Below are 20109 nucleotides of genomic sequence, written 5' to 3' on the forward strand. Positions count from 1 at the left end.
CGCTGCCTTCCAACTGCTCCGCCCCCGCCGGACGTTCAAATCCTAACGGCCGTTCCGCGCGCCTCAACTTCCGGCCTCGCGACGGTTTCCTCCCCCCTCCTCTTCCGCCAACGGCATTCCGAAGGAGGGAGTCGCGAGCCTCCTGGCTCCGTCGCTATGGCAACCGCCGCGCTGTAAACCGCCGCCGCTTTGCCTCAGGGCCGCCGCCGGTTCGACATGGTGAGCAACCGGCGCGCTACCTCAGCCTCGCCCCGCTTCTTCTTCTGCCCCCTCACGCAACGCCTAGCTACCCTCAAGCTTCCCGAGAAGGGAGAGACGAGGCCGCGGCGTCTCCCGCCCCCCCCCCAAGTGTGGCGCCTCCTTCGTCTGAGAGAGGCCTAAGCAGCCTGGGTTTTTCCTCGCTCCTCACCCCCAACGCACCCACCCACCCGGGTTTAGAAACTGGGGGTCCCTCCTGACTGAGGGAGCCCGAGCCTCCCTCCGTGATTCGCGGTCCCCAAAACCACGCCGGCCTTGATCCTTCAGCCGCCGCCTCCTCACCCCGCCCCCTTTCGTGTAGGACGGAGGGACTTAAAACATAATTTGGGACCTGTATTTTTATGCTCGTTTGTTGTGACCTATCCACATACACAACCCCGCGTCCGCCTTCTCCCAATACTTCGTTGCCACAAATAGAGCTCCTCTTGCCTACTGTATAGGGAAGCCTTTTAATGTGCACTGTTTTCTGATGTTTTTATATACATCATACATTTATATACATCATTTTATATATGGGGGGTGTTATTGGATTATTGTTCTTACTTTGATTTTATATATTGTGATCTTTTCTGTGAACCGCCCTGAGACCTCTGGGTATAGGGCGGTATATTAATTAATTAAATAATTAAATAAACAAACAAACATTGGGAGCCGCTCAGAGTGGCTGGGGCGACCCAGTCAGATGGGCAGGGTATCAATAAAATGACAACAACCACCACCTTGCAGGACGGATAGGGGAGGAATGTATTTCTGCACAGCTTTTAAGTGGGAGAGAGGCCCACTGAGTTGAGCTTGCTTTAGCATGTAATTTTTTTATTAAAGCTTTTCATAGTACACTGCGATATAGAAAACTAATGTAAATAAAAAACAGAAACAGCTACAAAAAAATACAAATAGAATAAATAATACACGGAGTCCTCTCACCATGGAAAACCCAACATTTCCTTGCTTCCAACCCAGGGTCCTCCATCAACCATCTACCACCCATGAGGGCTTACTTTCAAATAAATGCACATAAGAGATGGTAGGGTCATGAGGGTGAGAATTGGGGACCAAGACCAAATGACTTATTGCTATGTGTTTTGGGTGTTTCCTTGGTTGGTTGGTTGGTTGGTTGGTTGGTTGATTTGGTTGTATCTATCTCTACCCCTGAACCTCTGTAGTGCAATGGGTCAGTGTGTCTAGCTCTTAACCGGAAGATTGGTGGTTCATACCCACCACCACTATGGAATAACTGTGGGCAGGATTCCTGTGTTGTAGGGGATTGGACTAGATGACCCTCAGGATCCCATCCAACCCCATTATTCTATTACTATTCTTGTTTCTTTCTCAACAATATATGGGACCTTCTGCTGTTACCTGTACAATAGCTCTGGCTCTGAGTTTTAATCAATTCATTAGCAGGAAATCCAAATACGATACTTTATTGATATGAGCTACATTGCTGTTTTTATTCTCGTTGCAGGCAGAGCTGGGTCTGAATGAGCAACACCAGAATGAAGTTATCAACTACATGCGATTTGCACGCTCCAAGCGTGGCCAGCGTCTTAAGACAGTAGACTCTTGTTTTCAGGACCTGAAGGAAAGCAGGTACCATGAGGATGGAATACCTATAATACAAATGTAAACACAAATGAAACCAATATTAGGTGTCATTCCTTAACAAACTATGGGAAGTGACATATTCCAGATGTCAGGCAGCCATGTTTGCTTGCTGATACTTATGTAGAAAGCAGGATCGTCCCACTTTTGGGATGATGGGCATAATTTGGAAGTGCTCAGTCTAGTGATGAGCTATAGCATTTGACCAGTTTGCCAGTCATCTTACTAGAAAAATAAATAGTCATTGTAATACTGCTGAAGCTTTGGGTTGTTAGCACGGTTGTTGTTTTTTAATTCTGTTTTGTGGGCTTTTCTGTTTAGGCTGGTGGAAGACACATATACTATTGATGAAGTGACAGATATACTGGATGGCTTGCAGACTGTGGTACACAGTGAGGTGGAGTCAGAACTTATTAACACAGCCTATACCAATGTATTACTTCTTCGCCAGATTTTTTTCCAAGCAGAGAAGTGGTATCTTAAACTGCAGACTGACATTTCTGAGCTGGAAAATAGGTAAAATGCTATAAAGAGAATTTTGTATCCACTTAAAGTGTATCCTTACTAATAAGGTCTTTCCCACCACAGTAGTTTCATAAATGGCAGTTTATAGCATAATACTGTTCATGCAGAAGTATCAGTGAATTCATCGGAGGTTACTGCCTGGTAAGTTTGCAGCCTTAGTCTCAAAATGATTGGCTTTTTTTAATCTAAGAAGTGATTGTTTTGTCTTCATTTAAAAAGGTTCTGTCTTGCCATAGTTTTTACATGTAAGACTTCAGGGCTAATTCTTTCATTTTCTAACTTTTCATTTCTTTATGAATTATAGAATATAACTTCGTGTTCAGTAGAATTGCTTGACTAAAATATTTTCTATTCTTTTTCAAGAGACTTACTAGAGCAGGTTGCAGAGTTTGAAAAGTCAGAATTTACATCTTCAAATAAGAAGGTATGTGTCTATTTCTAAAACTCACCAGATGAGGCTGTGAGGGTTTTGTGTGTGGTTCTTGTTTAAGGGAAAAGGTAACAGTAAAGAAAGTTCTTGCAGCTAGTGAGCACCCCTGCTGAACACAACATGTGAGAGCTTTACCCTGAGTAAGGGAAGGAAGATCTTCTCATGCCGTGCTGTTCTTGGAGCAAGCATCAGCTCTGAGAGAGTTTAGTACTGCTTTTGCCTGCTCCAAAGCTTGATGTCCTGTGGAGGTCACTGTCAGTCAGCTCTTCAGGGTGCAGAGAGTGGACAGGCTGACCCAGTTACCCAGCAAGCTAGGGAGAAAGCAGTGACAGCCCAGTTGCGGATGGGATGGAGAGGAAGGGGTTCTTTTCATGACTGGAAGACCAGCTGAGGCAATGTCAGCCCAAGATAGCAGACTTTTTAGGAGTGTAGGAATCCCCTTTTTGATCGCTACACCCCTCTTCTCTGATTACTCTAGCATGCACAGAGAATATGATTAAGGGCTCAGTGACAACCACAATTTTTAAAAGACATTTGAAGGCAACTATGTGATTTTTAAAAGACATCTGAAGGCAGCCCTGTTCAGGGAAGGTTTTAGTGTTTGGTGCTGTATTGTGTTTTTACTATTTTTGTTGGGAGTCGCCTAGAGTGACGGGCAACCCAGTCAGATGAGCCGTATATAAAGATGTTATGGACTACAATGCCCATCATCCCTAAACATTGGCTGCACTGGGTGGGGCTGATGGGAGTTGTAGTTCAAAACATCTGGAGGGCACCATATTTGCTACAAAATGATTAGTCTTCTGGCCAAAGTATGGAAAGGCTGGAGCAGTAATTGCTATTATAATGCTTGTTAGAAAGAACATGTTTAATTGAGTACTCTGTAACATTTTTGTGCCTACTGTAGCCTAATCCAGAGTTGGTGAAGCCTAAACTTACTCCATTGCATGAAGGAGCATCAGAATTATTGAACAAGGTAAAACTTGGTTTTTGTGATATTTATGGTGGTTCATTGTTGGTTCAACTGAACCTGTTTTATATTATTTCAAACTGTTTATAAGTTACTGAAGTCCCCATAGCCTCTTCTTAGCTTCATAAGGTGTATGTGTCAGTGGAGTGAAATGGTGTGCGTAATCAAAAGAAACTTGAGGGAGGGGACAGGAAAATATCTTTAAAGGCGAAGCTTCTGTCAGAAAAGAGCTTGAAGCTATGTCTTCAGAAATGGAAGCTGAGAACTAGAGGGTGTGCATAGAGCAATCAAGATTAATGCATTTCTACCCCAAATTAAAGTGAGAACATTTCCCTGCCACCACCAGCCTTTAATGATTCCTTTAGATTCAGTTACTTTCATCGTTCCTCATTCTGTGGTGCCTCAACAGCTGCCTGGGGAAACAGGAATGTTAATTAGTTGTGGATCCCACTTTTCATGCTAGTTTAATTTTCTGTACAGCTTCTATTTTTCAAATAAAGCAGGAACAAAGTACAGTATACCAAAACCTAGTAACTTTCTTGGTCTCACATAGGCATACATTTTTTTTCTAGTCTGAAAAACACTGTGTGCTAGGCATGATGTATTTAGGGTTTGGTCAAGAGCAAGCTAATTTTTTAATTGTTCACAGGAAATAGCAAGACTCCAAGAGGAAAATGAAAAATTGAAGACTAGATTAAAGACCATAGAAGGGCATGTAAGTTTGCTTGAGATGTTGGTATATGTGTATCAAAAGAGTAGTAATTCGATTACTTTTCTTAAAAAATGTTCTGAATGTTGTTTTCAATCTTTTCCAGGCTACAAGTGCACTGGATGAAAAATCAAAGTTAGAAAAGGCTCTACGTGAGCTACAAATTGCCCAGGGAGATCAAAAGGTTTTCACATCATTTCTATTGAATATTGCTGTTTTGATAAAATTACTCCATGTAGATTATTTTAGTAAATTTTCAGAAATATTCTTGTTAATCTTATTTATCCGGATGCGATCATATGTAATGCTGTTTTAAAACCAAATTTGAAGAATTATACCAATAAAACAAGTTTGGCATTGCAAAATAAGAATTTCTCTTTGAGTAAAGTAAAATCCTAAATTTGAGACAGGCTTTAAATTTTCTTTCATACACCCTTTTCACTGTTATAATTCACATTTCTTGTTTTGTTTTGCATTCTAATATGGTTTGCGGTATGTATTTGATTTCTCATTTCTAAGCATTTCAGCACTTTGCTCCAGGGTTTACACTTAAACTAAACTATGGTGCATCTGCTATTGTCAATTTAAAAGTGTTTTCATCAATTTTCTAATTCTGAAAAACCTTTCTATGTTTACTCAAAAGTACCCATTGATTTCAGACAGGCTTTATGTAAGTTTTCAGTAAGTTCAGAAAAACTATATGCATGCTTACTTGGAAGAACATTGCTGCCTCCTTCCCAAAGTCCAGTGTCTCGTTTACCTGGCTATGGGAAGGCAACACAAGAGCTGGGTGGGGGTGTCAAATTTTGGTCTCACCCCCTCTACCCCACGCAACAGGGCAGCGTGTGACTTAACGGGTTCTATGTCAAAGTACTCTTGTGGCCCACTTGGTATGAAAAGTTGGGCCACCCTGAGCTATGTTATTAAAATAAACAGAGTACTCATAGTGTCCAGGCACTCTTTTAAGTCACCCTGGCAAGAAGGGACTTATTTTTAGGTAACATTGTACATATTAAGTATACCATTATTTTCTGTATTGCTTTCCAGAATTAAGATTGTGCTATGTCAGCTCCACTTCAGAGTTCTATCTTTGATTTTTAAGTAATGACATAAAGTTACTGCTTTTATCATCCACTTCCTGTTCTGGAAAAAACGAGCCTGAGCTGATGTCTGAACTAGAATGCCTCCAGCTGATCATTAGAAGAACTCTATAATTAAGAAATAGTGCCATGAATTTTCTTTTTCTTTTTTTCTCCTCTCTTCTGTTCCCTTTTTCTTTTGTGTTCAAGGGCAGTTACTTTCATACATTTGTAAGATGCTTTGGGAACCTTTTTGCTTAATAATTGAAAGAGAGAAATAAGCTCATTGTATATATTTTTATCATTTGAAACTTTAGATTTTTACAGAGAACAATTGTTTACTCTTGTAACCAATGGTCATGCATTTATTTAATTAAATCATAAATATATTTTTTCTTTTTTCAGTTTAACCCAACTCAGGACATTAGTGAGTTAGAAAATACTATGGCTGATCTGAAGTGCAAACTTGAAAAGACTTTGCAAGACAGTACTGCAAGCCAAAAATCATTGGAAGAGAATTTGGTAACAACAAAGCATGACCTTCTTAAGGTTCAGGACCAGTTGGCTATGGCTGAAAAGGTTAGTTTTTATTCTGTTGAATAGTTATAGTCATTACCACCTTCCTTAATGCCTGTAACATAAGGCATTGATATAAGTGCACAAGCTTTTTCTGAAGCAGAATATTGTTATGGCACATATACACAGGGGCAGTAACTCAGATCCAGTGTTTCTGTGCATGCAGTTGACACATGAGGGTCCACACATGTTTTTTTTCAGCACCATATTAATTGGTGTTCTGCTGCTTGCCATCAACACCTGTGGGCACAGCTTGACAGACAATACCTCAAATGTGAGTTTTTCAACCCTCTTCCCCCAGTTTTCCTGCAAGGTTAAACTGCAGTTTGCTTGCTCATTTTTAAAATACATATTTTTGTGCAATTCTGATTTACAGAATTGTAAAAGATCTGTAGATCTTTAAATAAAAACAAACTAGGACTACTTAGTGCTTTGAGTGTACAGTGTGCTTGTACAACATCTGAGAGCAAGAGGCGGCAGGGTGCCTTCCTGCTGCAAAGGAAACACTGGCTGTTTTGTTTTTCAATCTCTCTGAGAGCTCCATGCAGCAGGAAGACTGTTGGAGCGGTTTGAAAATACAGCGAAAGGAGGCTCAGGGTTGATTGGATTCCTTTCCCCACCCCTCAGCAACACAATCAGATCCTGGATGCTTTATGCTGAAGCTGAATATCAATTGGAGAAGTCTGGGAAAGAGGAATTATATTAGTTTACAGATGTTTGGCACACGTGTACATGCTCCACTCAGAGCATTGAGCAATCCCAAACATTTGTTTTTGTTTTTGTAGGTTGCTCATGGAAGGAGCAACAAGAAGTAGAGGCAATAGAGGTCACCTACTAAAATGTCACTACCCATGTGACATACCACTCAGCCAGCCAAACAAATGCTTTAAGGGATTTTTAAGTGAGAGTTGTTAAATACATAAACAGTGTCTATTTCACTTTTAAAATAAAGTAAATATATTGGTAATTTCAAATTAACAGGAATTGGAAAAGAAGTTCCAACAAACAACTGCCTACCGCAATATGAAAGAGATTCTCTCCAAGAAGAATGAACAGATAAAGGAATTACGAAAGAAGCTTTCAAAGTAAGCAGTGCTCTTTCATTTGTCCTCTCAGCGTGTGGTTTGTATGGTAATGTTTGCTTTTGCAAAACTTTTAAGAGCTACATACTTCCATTATCTGAAAACAGGTTGGGGCCCAGTGAGCTTGCTTCTGATGCACTTGAACACTTGGGACTAGCTCAGTAAAAATTTATTCCTTTTTCTTTAAAATGCTGACCTTCACGCCATAGTACAAATGACATCAGAAACCCCAACATTTTCAAAACCTGTTTGCCAGTCAACACAAATCACTGCTGTGTCTGAAACACAAGGGTAAAGCTGCCTTGGACATTCAGATCTAGCTGCAGAGTTCTTTGGATCGCAGCCTGAGATCCTGATGTTCTTTCTACAACTTAGGCAGTGAACCCATAAACATGCATACCACAAGAGGTGGTCCTTACTGAAGTGCTGCAGAAAGGAGACGAGTAGCTCCTTCTGTTGACAAGATACAATGGTGGCAGATTACACTTCAAAAATTTGGTAAGAATACACCAGTAGACAGTGGAGGTGGACACTCGCCTGGCGTCTGGTCACCTGTATTGCTGCTGCGTACTGAAACAGGGTTATGTGAGGGCAGCATGGTGCCAGTGTGTTCCTATCTCACTGTCATGTTCCCTTTCATTTCCCTGGTATGTAGCAGCAGTGAGGCATCTTCCTCCAAATGTGGATATAGAGAGAGCTAAGTAACCCTAGTGTATATCTAGTCACTTAGATATTTCGAGTGTCCATCTGTTTCCGTACTGTTTCACTGAAATTGCACTGCAGAACTGGAATGGAATGGCTCAAATGGAGCTTTCAAATTCATAGGGTTTTGAGCTGCTTGGATAAGGTTTATAAATTCTAGGGTTATGTATTAAGATGGTAAATTATCTGATTATTTTGTAATTCAAAATAAATTAGATTATTGGCAACATCTTATGTGATTATTTAATCATTACCTTCCTATATTGCCTGTTTATTTAAAAAATATATATTTTAATCTGTTTTCTTATTTCTTTTTCTTTTAGATACGAACCAGATGATTAAGGTCTGAAGAGCATTTGCTGTGTTAAACTGCCACAAAAAGAAAATGCATAGGATTTTAAAAATATGAAATCTATTTTCCCCAATATGTTGGGATTTATGCTTTCTAAGGAGTTTATTGTTTTCTTTTTCTGAAAAAAATGTTTATTGATAGGAAGCCGTAATAGAATTGAGAGCAAAGAAAAGGCATAGTCTTTATTTCTGTACTTCATGTCTTTGGAATAGCTATCTTGTGGATTGCCTGGAAAACTACAAACATGGAGGTATTAATTCTTGTGAAGTAGAAAGATTTATTTTAAACAAAAACAAAAGTTCAAATTCCAGTTCTTTTCATACCTATAAGGTACAGACCCAAAGAGTTAAATTCCTGTAATTTACATGCTTCTCAAACATGGCCTTTCTTTTACAATTGTACTAGGAGCAGTGATTCTCTAAGTAACTTGTTAATTCATACCTGCTATTTATTTTAAAAATTATTAGCTCAATAGTTTCAAAAGAGCTTCTGCACTAAAGGGAGAAAAACAATCTGTTTGTTATGTGTAGGAAGTGGAAAAGCTGGTGCTCAAATGTTAACTAACTAGTAAAAATATATTTTTTGTCTTACACATCTAATTGAAATTACACTGTCTTAAATTTCGTTATTATATCACAGATGTAAGGAATCCCATCTCCAATACACCTTCCATTCATTTCTCTGATGGTTTGCACAGAAACTCTGGACACTCCACACTGAAATCAATAGGTTATATGCAGCAAACAGCCTTTCTGGAATCTGTCCCAGGAAATACATATCACATTCTAGAGGTAAATGTTCAATAGTAGAACAGAAAGTAGAGTTTTTTCCCAAATCTGCTAAGTTGGCAACAGACTAGATGAAACTATTGTTACTTTTGGGAGTGACAGGTCAACCAGTCTTCATCATGCAAGTATTCCAACCTTTTGGGTTCTGTGTATTTGCCAACCATATATTGCTATATATTTTGTCTTCGTTATATATGTTATTAAATTCCTAATTTAATTAAATTCCTAATTAAGGCTAATGAAACTTCTTGCCTCCCAAATCCTGTTTGGTTGTTTTTCAGCAAATACAGAAGGACAAGTTAGGCATTTTTGTATGTAATCTCACAGCAATTTACATCTCTTGACCTTATTCTCTCTTCTAAAAATCAAACAACCAGTGGATATCTTGAGTGAGATCCCATACTGTAGTGACTTATATGGAAATTCTGCTCATATAAATCAAACACAGGTATGCATATTTGCATAGTTCACCTTTTATGAAATTCAGAATATTTTGGTCAAGGCTGTATAGCGGAAATAGAGCAACTTTTTCAGCCTGAGAGCTGCATTCCTGCATACACAACCTTCCGGAGGCCACATGGTGGCTCAGAGGCAAAAATGGATGGCTCAATGGATGTGGCTTGCCTTTATACAGTAGGTGACATTATTATTTACCCCATCCCTTTTTAGCTTCATCTTTGGGTAGGAAAACAAAATAGAATGCAAGAGAAGGAATGTGAACTAATAATTTTACAGAGGAACTCTCTGACCAAACTCTGTTTCATAGTAACAGGCTTTGCAGCATCATTATGTGGATTATTCTTTATGGGCATGGTAAATCTTGGTTCTTTTATTTGCTTCAGCACACTATAATATAAATAAACATTTCATTATAGAGTATCAATGACTGCTGAATAATTACAGCAAAACTAAGTGCATTTTTTTTAAATACCAAGTTTTCTTTCACCAAAGTACAGCCTGTGCTAAAGAGCTGCAGACACAATATCCAGTATTACTGGACTAGCACAATAATCTTAAATTGCAGTGGTTGTTTTTTCTATTATGAAATGTAGTTTTAAATCTTGATTATTCGCATCCCCTCTCTATACATTAAGTTAACAAATCAACATTCTATTTAATTGATAGGAGGGGCTGAAAAGAACTTTCTAGAGTGTTTCCTAAGAATTTTGTTTAGCAAGTAACAACCAGAGGGAGAAATAGATGAAGGATATAATGGAAGAGGCAAGGATGAAAGCAAAGTATTTGAGGGGAGGGAGGAACTCTGTATCTAACAAAGTGTCCATCTAGTTTAACCTCTTGGTTCTAGGATCAGCCTTTCTCAACCTTGAGTCCCCAGATGTTGAATTACAACTCCCATTATCCCTAGCTAGCAAGGCCAGAGCTCAGGGATGATGGGAGTTGTAGTCCAACAACATCTGGGGACCCAAGGTTGAGAAACACTGCCTCCAGAAAGCCCACAAGCAAAACACACTCTCTCTCTCTCTCTCTCTCTCTCTCTCTCTCTCACACACACACACACACACACACACACACACACACTACCCTTCAACTGCTGACATTCACAAGTCATTTACCTATCGGGGATAACAGACGATAGACCTATTTTGTATGTGCTGGGTCTGAAGATTCCTTTCCTCTGTCAGAGAAAGCAACCCTTTGGCTCTAGCCCCATGAAACCTTTAAAGGCTTTTCTAAGAATGTGACAGGTTCTAGTGGCAGAGCCTATAACTTACATAGTGTGTATTTTAACATATACTTTACCAATACTTTACCATAGTGTGTATTTGTGTCTTTCATACCTGCTGCTTCAAGACTGCAAAGAAGCTCCTAAATACTTTCAGATTTAAATTACCCCAAAAAATCCTCAAAAACATAAAATTGAATGATTCCTTCTCTCATAGGCCAGCATATAATAGCATTAACCCCACTCTCATTTTTAATAAAATAGATTTTGTTCCCTGGCTGCACCTCAAAATCTGAATCGGATGCATTTACAGTAACAGGAGGTTGCGAAAAAATAACTTTTTCTTTCAATGTGCTTTTGTGCTTATGAAATGAAGCATGTTTTCTGTCAGTCAAAATTTAAGCTGTTTCACATTGCCATGACAGAATAAACAGCTTGCATAGCAGGGAAGCGGCTGAATTCAGTAGCTGGTCACTAATTGACTTGGAAGTGGTTCAAAATGGTGATACTTTAACTGTTCAGTATGTTTCATATGTTTTGGCGGCATTTGTCTAAAAAATAGTGTAAACCAGTATACTTAAAAACATACCCATTTTCTTTGATGTGTCATGAAGAAAAAACAAGGGTCATACAGTCCTTACTGAAAAAGCTCTCATGACATTTGGGGGCAAATGGTAGATAGTTGGGTGTGGGGTATAATTTAGACGGGAGGAAATAGCCCTAACATAGCAGCCTCAATCCAAATCAAAAACACACTATGTGGCTGCTCAGATTTCCCAATATCTTGTCTCATCTTACCTTCAAAAGAACTACTAACAGCAAATAAGCATAACAGAACAAGCAACTATATTTTGTTGCTTGTTTTAAGGCAGGCTACTTTCTGTGTTCCCGGTTTAAGTCATGAGGACCTCTGGTTTGGCACTAATGCACTTTACATGACTAACAATACAATCCCTAATCATATCTACTCAAGAGGAAAGTCCTACTCGCAGGTCAGTGGGGTTAGGATTGCAGCCTTAGTCTAAGGGTACTTCTATATGTGGGCTTCATTTGTAAATGGTTCTGAATTTACTGTATAACCTACTTGACATTCCCCAGATAAAATGCTGTGAGCAGCAGGAAATAGCAGCTAACATTCTGATATCAGTAATATTGTGTAGATGCTGGGGGGAGGTACATTATCCCTGCATGCATAAACAGTACTAAACATCCATCTGGAAGTACCCCTAATCTGATGTTGCAGCAATGATACTTGGTGCTACCTTTTAGACTCTTACATAAAAACACTGAGAATTTTTGTTAGTTTAACGCCACAGTCTAAATTAAAATATAAAATACTGTGAAAGTGGGTCAAAGACTGAATGATTTCAGTCAGTCTTTCCCTATGATCTTCATTACTGCGCTTAGTGCACATTTATCATGTCATAAATTGGTTATTGGGACGCGGGTGGTGCTGTGGGTAAAACCTCAGCTCCTAGGACTTGCCGATCGCATGGTCGGTGGTTCGAATCCCCACGGCGGTCCCAGCTCCTGCCCACCTAGCAGTTCGAAAGCACCCTTAAGTGCAAGTAGATAAATAGGTACCGCTTTATAGCGGGAAGGTAAATGGCGTTTCCATGTGCTGCTCTGGTGCCGGTTTGCTGGAGCAGCTTCGTCACGCTGGCCACGTGACCCGGAAGTGTCTGCGGACAGCGCTGGCTCCCGGCCTCTAGAGTGAGATGAGCGCACAACCCTAGAGTCTGTCAAGACTGGCCCGTATGGGCAGAGGTACCTTTACCTTTAAATTGGTTATTAGGAAGGTGACCCAAGCTATTTTACATGTATGAACACATGTATGAACACTCTGGAGCCCTTGTCCTTAAATAATTTGTATGCACCATATCTTGTTTATTTTATCCTATCAGATCTCTTCAGCTCACTCATTCTTTCCATGATACTCCTCCCAAACTCATCATATAATTAAGACTGCAATCCTCTACAGCCTTCCCTGGACATGCCCAAAATAGTGCTGTTAATCTATATTACATGGTGATATTCGCAGCCAAGGAAAATGTTTCATTCAAATTATTATCTGGTGCTTTATCTGATGTTCCATTCAAGCAGAAATCTGGCTATGAGCAAGCAGGTTTGCACTCTACTTATCTTTCAGATTGCCCATCATTTATTAACTTGTCATAAGAAGCTGATGTTTGACAGAATTGCCATTACGTATTTTTACAAGGTAGGTCAATCACTGATCAGTTAGGTATCAAGAGGAGTCAACAGCAAGGCTTCCTACTCCTCCTCTGGGGTGTATGCGTCCCAGTTAGACTTACAGGAAATGTCCTACATATATGCATCTCCCACTCCTGTGGCATCACTGGCTTTCTCCCATTTGCATCATGGAATCGTAGGGCTCTTCCTACACTGCAATTCACAGGTTTCTTGTAAACAATCGGGAGGTATATAAATTTTGTTAAAATGAATACATTCCCATTGGGTTCACAGAGTTTTCTGCATTAATAGCACACAGGCCTATCAATGAACCTCATATGAGTTATAGAATCCCCTCTTCCACTGCCAGAGTCAGGGACTTGCCCCCTAGGTGCAGAGCCGGGGGGTGGAGTGAAAAATGTGAATGTTGCCTTCATATAGTAGGCTAGTTTCTAAACACTCAAACCCCACTCTTATTTGGAGTGTTAGGGGAGGGGTAGTACCTCTGGTGGGGGACATGTTCTTCTGGAGTAGTTTGTCCATCTTTGGTCCCCATCCTGAACTCGGTTCTCTCCTCGGCTTCTAGAAGCTGACAGCATGACAGTGCCACACCCAGAAAACGGCCTTGACTGACTGGCTAAACCAGGTGAAGGTAGCCCATGGGTCTCAAGCCCTTGGTGAGTTAGGGACTTGCTGGTGAGTTAGGGACAGGCTCCAGCAGATTGAGCAGATGAGACTAGTAGTGGGTCCAGCGGTCAAGAAGGCAGTTTCTATATGTACTGTGGAAGGAAGTGAGGGACAGATGGGGTTCGTCCACCTGGCGAGGTAGACCATCTAGGGGAAGGAAAACTCTGATCCTAAACCTCCACTGCCTTGTGGAATATCTTTGGGAGAAGAAAAGGCTAAGGAGTGAACTCTACAGAACTCTGGAGTGGAGTCCTTAAGACGGGTGTATGGCACCTTCTATGTCTCCTTCCAGCAACTCCTGCAGCCAAGCTGGTGCCAAACATACTACTCTGCTTTCCTTCAGACCACATCAGCGAGGCTGAAAGAAGGGGTCTTGTCTGGGCAGCCCAGGATTCCCATGATGTTATGAACTGGCAGGACGACAGGGAGGAGGAAGAGGATCCCGGTGAGGGGTGTAGCTGGGACTGGGACACACCGGGGCAAGCAGGGGCAGAGAAGGAAGTCTTCACTGGGTGATGGAGGATGGCGAGGGGATAGGGGTCAGTACACAAGAACCAGAGCAGCAGGATCCAGAGCCAGAGGGACCCCTGTCTCCACAAACAGGTGTAGGGAACAGTGAGAGGGACATTCCAGGAGACTGAGGCAACCAAGAGCCCATAGCCCAGCTCCCTGGCTGACCAGGTGAGGCTCGCTAGATCTGGGAGGAGGTGTGTGATTGCTCTGCTGCATTAGGCTTGGGACAGGTGAGGGTGACAGGCCTCATCAAGTCCAGATGCTGCAATCAGCAAGCAAAGTGTAAAAGGGAAGCAGAGCTGAGGTGCTGTGTCTGCTCTAACACCCATGTTGGTGGACCTCGACTTGGATGCATCTGGACCTCTATGGGACTGGACTTTGGATGCGTGGATTGACCACTGGTCTTTGGACTTTGACATACAGACTTGTGACCAGGTAGGCCAGGGTTTCAGGACACACACACTGCCCAGGCTTGTGCCCCAAAGAGGTCACTTGCTGCTAACACAGCAGTTTGACCTCCAGAGGCTATATTATTTCTGATCCTGATACCAGACTTGTACGTGATTTCTACTGTGAGTGAGACTCTCTTGTGAGCCTCTTTGAGAGCCTCTCGGGGCCAAAAAACAGAATATAAACCAAATAAGTAAATTTTGTGAGTTTTTTTGGGGGGGCGGCAGCAGTTAGGCTGTAGGCCGAGACCTTTCCTGTATCCAGGAAATGTTAAAATCTAAGCAAGGGTTCAAATTCCTATAATAGCCAGGCTAGCTTCCTGGTAAGGTAATGGCTTAATTATGGGTTGTTAACAAAGGCAGTGATTCTGTGCCAGAGGACAAAAAGGTGGGCCATCCTTTCTCAGCTGTTTGGAGGTCAGAGTCGAGAGTTGGGTTACGTGAACTAGAAGTTGGAACTTGTCAAGGCTGCAGGCCGGGCATCTGGAAGACAGAGCCATGCCTGATTTCTGTTGGAATCCACAGCTGTGGCAATGGGAGAAGCAAGACCCTCTTGGGGTGATTTCTTTATTCTGCTTCAGGATAATATATCCGATATTTACTTTACCAGACTATGAGCAATTCCAGACTGTCGCTATTTTCCAGTGGGACTCAACCGCATACTGACAAGTTCAGTTTGTACAATTAAAGTTGATTTGGAGACCTTGTGCAGCAAACAAGCTCCTCTCGCCTTGCTTACCCCCCAAAAAATAACTTTTTGCAATAAGAAAGTGAGGGGGGAATGCACTGAGAGTGTGGGACAACCTTTGCTGGATGCAACATCTAACCTTCCTACAAGCATATTGGAATGAATGCTCAATGAACTGGGGATGTCTTCTAAGCTCCTTGCAAACTTTGTGCTAACTAATCAGGATTAATCCTCAATAAACAGGCTGCCTGGAAGCAGCAAGACTAGAGTAGACTTCCCACTCCCTGCCATTCATGTGCATTTGTGATGATTTGTGCTTATGGTTATGTGATTCTGCTCTCAGTATAGTTTGCACCTGCAAAAGAAGACATGAACAAGCCTGCTGCATGTGGTGTAGTGTGGTGTTGTGTTGTGTAGTGGTTAGAGTGTTGGACTAAGACAGTGCTTCTCAAACTTACGTCTCCAGATGTTGTTGGGCTAAAACTCCCATCATCCCTAGCTATCAGGACCAGTGGTTGTATTCCAACAACAACTGAAGACCCAAGTTTTAGAAACACTGGACTGGGACCTGGTACTAGAACCTAGGTGCTGGGAGACCAGGGTTCAAAGCCAAGAGGGCATGTAAATGTTAACGATAATAGGCCACAAATCTGCCTCAAAACGTTCATGATACGTACTCCTCCGAGCATACATCATTGTCCCAGAGCATTCACCACAGTGATAGATGGGATAGAAATTACCCATCTGGCTGGGTTTCCCCAGGCCCTCTGGGCAGCTTCCAACAAAGATTAAAAATACATTAAAATATCACACATTAAAAACAGGGCTGCCTTCAGATGTCTTCTAAATGTCAGGTAGTTGTTTGTTTCCTTGACATCTGATGGGAGGGCGTTCCACAGGGCGGGCACCACTACCAAGAAGGCCCTCTGCCTGGTTCCCTGTAGCTTTGCTTCTCACAGTGAGGGAACCGCCAGAAGGCCCTCGGAGGCTGAACGATGGGGGTAGAGACGCTCCTTCAGGTATACTGGGCCGAGGCTGTTTAAAGGTCAACACCAACACTTTGAATTGTGTTCGGAAAGGAAAATATCCTTTCTTTAAACTCCTCTGTAAACATTGGTCGTGCCCACAACATACATTAAAAACTTCAGCATCTTCCCCCCCCCCCCCGCAAAGAATCATAGTAACTGTAGTTTTCCCTTCACAGAGATTTACAAGGCATCTACCTCAGTATCTTGGAGAACCAAGCTGATTCCGAAACAGCTTGTCCTCCTCCTAACCTAAGTTGAACAATGTGATGTGTGAAAAATATTTCTGTGATTTACCCCATCTAGCCTACTGTGTTTTCCATTTTATAATCCTTTTTCTGCGTGGTTGTTTTCGATATGTGAGGAGAACCTTTCCCCCTGCCCCACCCCAGGCATCTGTGAGGTAATTTGCAAATTAAATGGAATGTTTTGAAGGCAGCGAGCGCCGTAACCCAAACCCATACTGTGTGGTATGTTTCCCCCTACAAATAATTAAACACAAGATGTTGACAGGTGCAAATAGTTCCCAAAGCCCCGTGGGCCTGTCACAGTGTAATCCTGTGCAACCCCAAATGTTTTTTGACATTAAGACCAGCATGGGGCGAAACCAAACAACCGCATTTCAGATCTTTCCCAGAAATGCTGAGTTGAAAACCAAACAATTATTTGCTGGTTTTTACAGCTTGCTTTCCGCCTCCCTATTTGCCTAACTGGCATTCCCACTTCACAAAGTGCCTGTTAATAAGATTAGCAATTAAAAAGCTTGGCTGGCAATTGGCAAGCATGTTCTCCTCGGAGTTGGTTGGAGGCGCTTGCCTGTGTCCCCAGCAGGGCTTGAGGAGCACCTGAAGGAGGGAAGGTGAAGGCACGCTCCGCCGTACGCAACCCAGCACCACAGAGCAGAAATGGAGAAAGCCCGGCCGTTATGGGACAACCCCTTGCAGTTTGTCTTTGCCTGCATTTCTTACGCAGTAGGACTGGGGAACGTATGGCGCTTTCCCTATTTATGCCAGATGCACGGAGGAGGTAAGCGTGACTTCCTGGAGTTTACTCTGAGCATAGAATCGGCATTCAAGCACCTTGACTTGCAAAGCCGGGTTGTCTTTTTCAGAATAGTGTTGGGTGCTGGATAGGATTCCTCAGGTTGAGAAAGAAATAAGATGTTATGTTTTAAGGTGGGTCAAGAGCAATAGCCAAAGGTCTCAGCATCCTCTGATGTTCACTGGCTCTCCTTTCCACATGCTCTTTCCTTCCTCAGTTGAGTTCCAGAGTAGGACTTAAAATTGTAAGTTGGCAGCCAAGGTTTTGTTCCTTTAAACTTTAACCTGGTACCTGAGGTATATTATTGTTATGCTGTCAGTTCTGACAGAGTCTCTCATCCTAACTGCATGCTCCTAAAGCCATGGGTGGTTTTTACGTGCCAGTGGAGAGCCCCTTCACTTCCTTACAGATGCATGTCATTGCACGGGTTCCTAGTGTGGCACATGCGCCCAGAGAGGCCTTCCTTGACATCTATGGAGTCCTGTACCTATCAACTACTCACCACAGAAATTAGGATTGACAGAAACCCATCAATATACAGTGGTACCTCGGGTTACAGACACTTCAGGTTACAGATGCTTCAGGTTACAGACTCCACTAACCTAGAAATAGTACCTTGGTTTAAGAACTTTGCTTCAGGATGAGAACAGAAATCGCGCAGCGGTGGCATGGCAGCAGCGGGAGGCCCCATTAGCTAAAGTGGTACTTCAGGTTAAGAACAGCTTCAGGTTAAGAACCCGAGGTACCACTGTAATAGCCTAGTTTCATCAGAGGAGTGGCAATTTGAGGGGTTGCACCTAGGAGCCCCCTTCTCCCCTGACAATTAGACTTGGAATAAAGTTCTCTTACCATCCCAGCTATCCTCTCCCAGAAGATCTCTCTCTGTGTCTCCCTCTCACACACACAACCTGGGGCGGGGTGGGAAGCAAAAATACAGTTTTTCAAGACCAGTTGCAGGCAGGGGGAGAACCTAGAGTGCGGTTGCAATTTGTGCCCAGTGCCCAGTTTATCTGGTCTGCATATGCCCCAAAAAGTTGGCAGTCCCTGACATAGGGAACAAGAAGACACATTGCAGCAGAGTCCCATTATTCATGACGAACAAGGGATGGAAGCCAATCTATACATGAGTAGAGAATGGCCTATGAAACTTCTCAGGGGCGTTCTCATGCCCCTTCTCTGCAGGCCTTTCTGTTCATCCCATTCTGCAATGCTTCCTTCCCTTGTAGGCCACCAAATTGGGTCTTGAAGGTTATGAAGGAGAAGGGGCATCGCTGAGCTGTACTGTCTTAGGTTGTGGACGGATGCAGGACTTTTACATAGGATAGAATAGCAACCAGTCATACTAACGTGGGGGGAACTGCTGAGGGCCAAACCATGTATGATGATGGTATGAGAGAACTATGATCAGAGCTGACTTTTCTTTTCTTTTTTTACTTCAAAGTGGGGAGAGGACGACGACCTATTTTCAGTTCAAGGGCAGCATTTCCTTCTGGGCCATCAGAGGCAAAAATGGGCCAAACAATGAATGCGAATTTTGCCTTTGTACGGTAGGGTAGTTCTACACACACTAAGATGCCCCTCTCTCTGCCCAATGGTATATTCCAGCCAGGCAAAAACACTTAATGCAAAGCAGGACCAACCGAGAGGGGGCATGGCCTGGGGAAGAGTCCTGAGGGGTACATTGGCCTGGAGGACCACCTTTGTGGCCCCCCCCCATGTGAGATTCCCCATCACTGCTTTAAGACATCCATTGGGGTCTCCATTTTGATCAAAGCTGTGACACCACAGGAGGAATAGTTAACCTGTTCACTTGACATTGCTGCTCTGAACTGCCCAATAAGAGCAACATCTTTTGTCATTGTTGAATTTCAGTGAATATGGCTGTATGCTGGGAACCTTTAATATATATTTGATTTGATCCCAGAATGTCCCACTTTTCCTTAGTGTCCCTAGTTTGAGCAGAGAAATGTTGGAAGGAATGGAGTTAGGTGACCCCCGAGCCAAGGAGAAAAGTAACTATACAACCTTTAGAAGACATCTGAAGGCAGACCTGTATAGGGAAGTTTTTAAATGTTTTATTATGTTTGTATATATGTTGGAAGCCACCCAGATGGGCAGGGTATAAATGGTAAAATTATTATTATTATTATTAATGAATAGGGTGTCCCTATTTTCATTGGAGAAATGTTGGAGGGTATGTGATGACAAGGAGAGCAATGCATCTTCCATCTGCATTCCGGGACAACATTCCCACTAGTATAAAGGTAAAGAGACCCCTAACCGTTATGTCCAGTTGTGGCCAACTCTGGGGTTGCGGCACTCATCTCGCTTTATTGGCCGAGGGAGCCAGCGTACAGCTTCCAGGTCATGTGGCCAGCATGACTAAGCCGCTTCTGGCGAACCAGAGCAGCACACAGAAACACCGTTTACTTTCCCACCGGAGCGGTACCTATTTATCTACTTGCACTTTGACGTGCTTTTGAACTGCTAGATTGGCAGGAGCAGGGACCGAGCAACGGGAGCTCACCCCGCTGCGGGGATTCGAACTGCTGACCTTCTGATCGGCAAGTCCTAGGCTCTGTGGTTTAACCCACAGTGCTACCCGCATCCCTCCCACTAGTATAGATTGCCCTTAAAAAGTGTCTGTTGGTGGACTGTGACATCTTGTGTCAGCTTTGAGTGATTGCTTCATCCACTCTTGTGATCTGGATTGCATCAAGTTATAACATCCCACCAGGAGACTTTGTTTTCCACGG

At 42.5% G+C, this 20109-nt stretch overlaps 2 protein-coding genes across 10 annotated transcripts in view; both read left to right on the top strand.

Annotated features, from left to right (window-relative positions):
* Nucleotides 1-79: 79 nt before the first annotated feature.
* Nucleotides 80-9317, top strand: LZTFL1 (leucine zipper transcription factor like 1). Of its 2 annotated transcripts, none has more exons than XM_083468533.1 (10): nt 80-219; nt 1724-1848; nt 2182-2376; nt 2749-2809; nt 3723-3791; nt 4435-4500; nt 4601-4678; nt 5979-6152; nt 7131-7234; nt 8257-9317. In XM_083468533.1, exons 1-10 carry the CDS (start codon nt 217-219, stop codon nt 8273-8275), a joined length of 894 nt encoding a protein of 297 aa, XP_083324659.1. In that variant the 5' UTR covers nt 80-216; the 3' UTR covers nt 8276-9317. The 2 variants fall into 2 exon arrangements, with proteins under 2 accessions (XP_083324659.1, XP_083324660.1); XM_083468534.1 differs by lacking the exon at nt 80-219 and adding an exon at nt 479-555.
* A 37-nt stretch (nt 9318-9354) lies between these two features.
* The window catches only part of SLC6A20 (solute carrier family 6 member 20), a 30278-nt gene continuing 19523 nt past the window's right edge, over nt 9355-20109 (top strand). The window contains exons 1-2 of one of the 8 annotated variants that reach the window (XM_083468222.1): nt 9355-9521; nt 19298-19415. Coding sequence is in view for 4 of the 8 variants with exons in the window: in XM_083468223.1 (XP_083324349.1) it covers nt 16168-16306 (139 nt within the window). In the remaining 4 variants the exon portion in view is untranslated. Of the gene's footprint in view, nt 9522-12652; nt 12883-13436; nt 14586-16073; nt 16307-16462; nt 17339-17443; nt 17598-19297; nt 19416-20109 lie in introns of those variants that run through there. The other 7 variants (XM_083468220.1, XM_083468217.1, XM_083468219.1 and 4 more) reach the window with 7 other exon arrangements.

This window comes from Podarcis liolepis (assembly GCF_965112155.1).
Source record: "Podarcis liolepis genome assembly, chromosome: 12".
Taxonomy (NCBI): domain Eukaryota; kingdom Metazoa; phylum Chordata; class Lepidosauria; order Squamata; family Lacertidae; genus Podarcis; species Podarcis liolepis.

What these genes read in the sequence shown, in the direction of transcription:
- LZTFL1 (XM_083468533.1), top strand. An exon ending in TTACATCTTCAAATAAGAAG is followed by an intron (nt 2,810 to 3,722) that starts GTATGTGTCTAT and finishes TGCCTACTGTAG; the next exon opens with CCTAATCCAGAGTTGGTGAA. An exon ending in TAAAGACCATAGAAGGGCAT is followed by an intron (nt 4,501 to 4,600) that starts GTAAGTTTGCTT and finishes AATCTTTTCCAG; the next exon opens with GCTACAAGTGCACTGGATGA.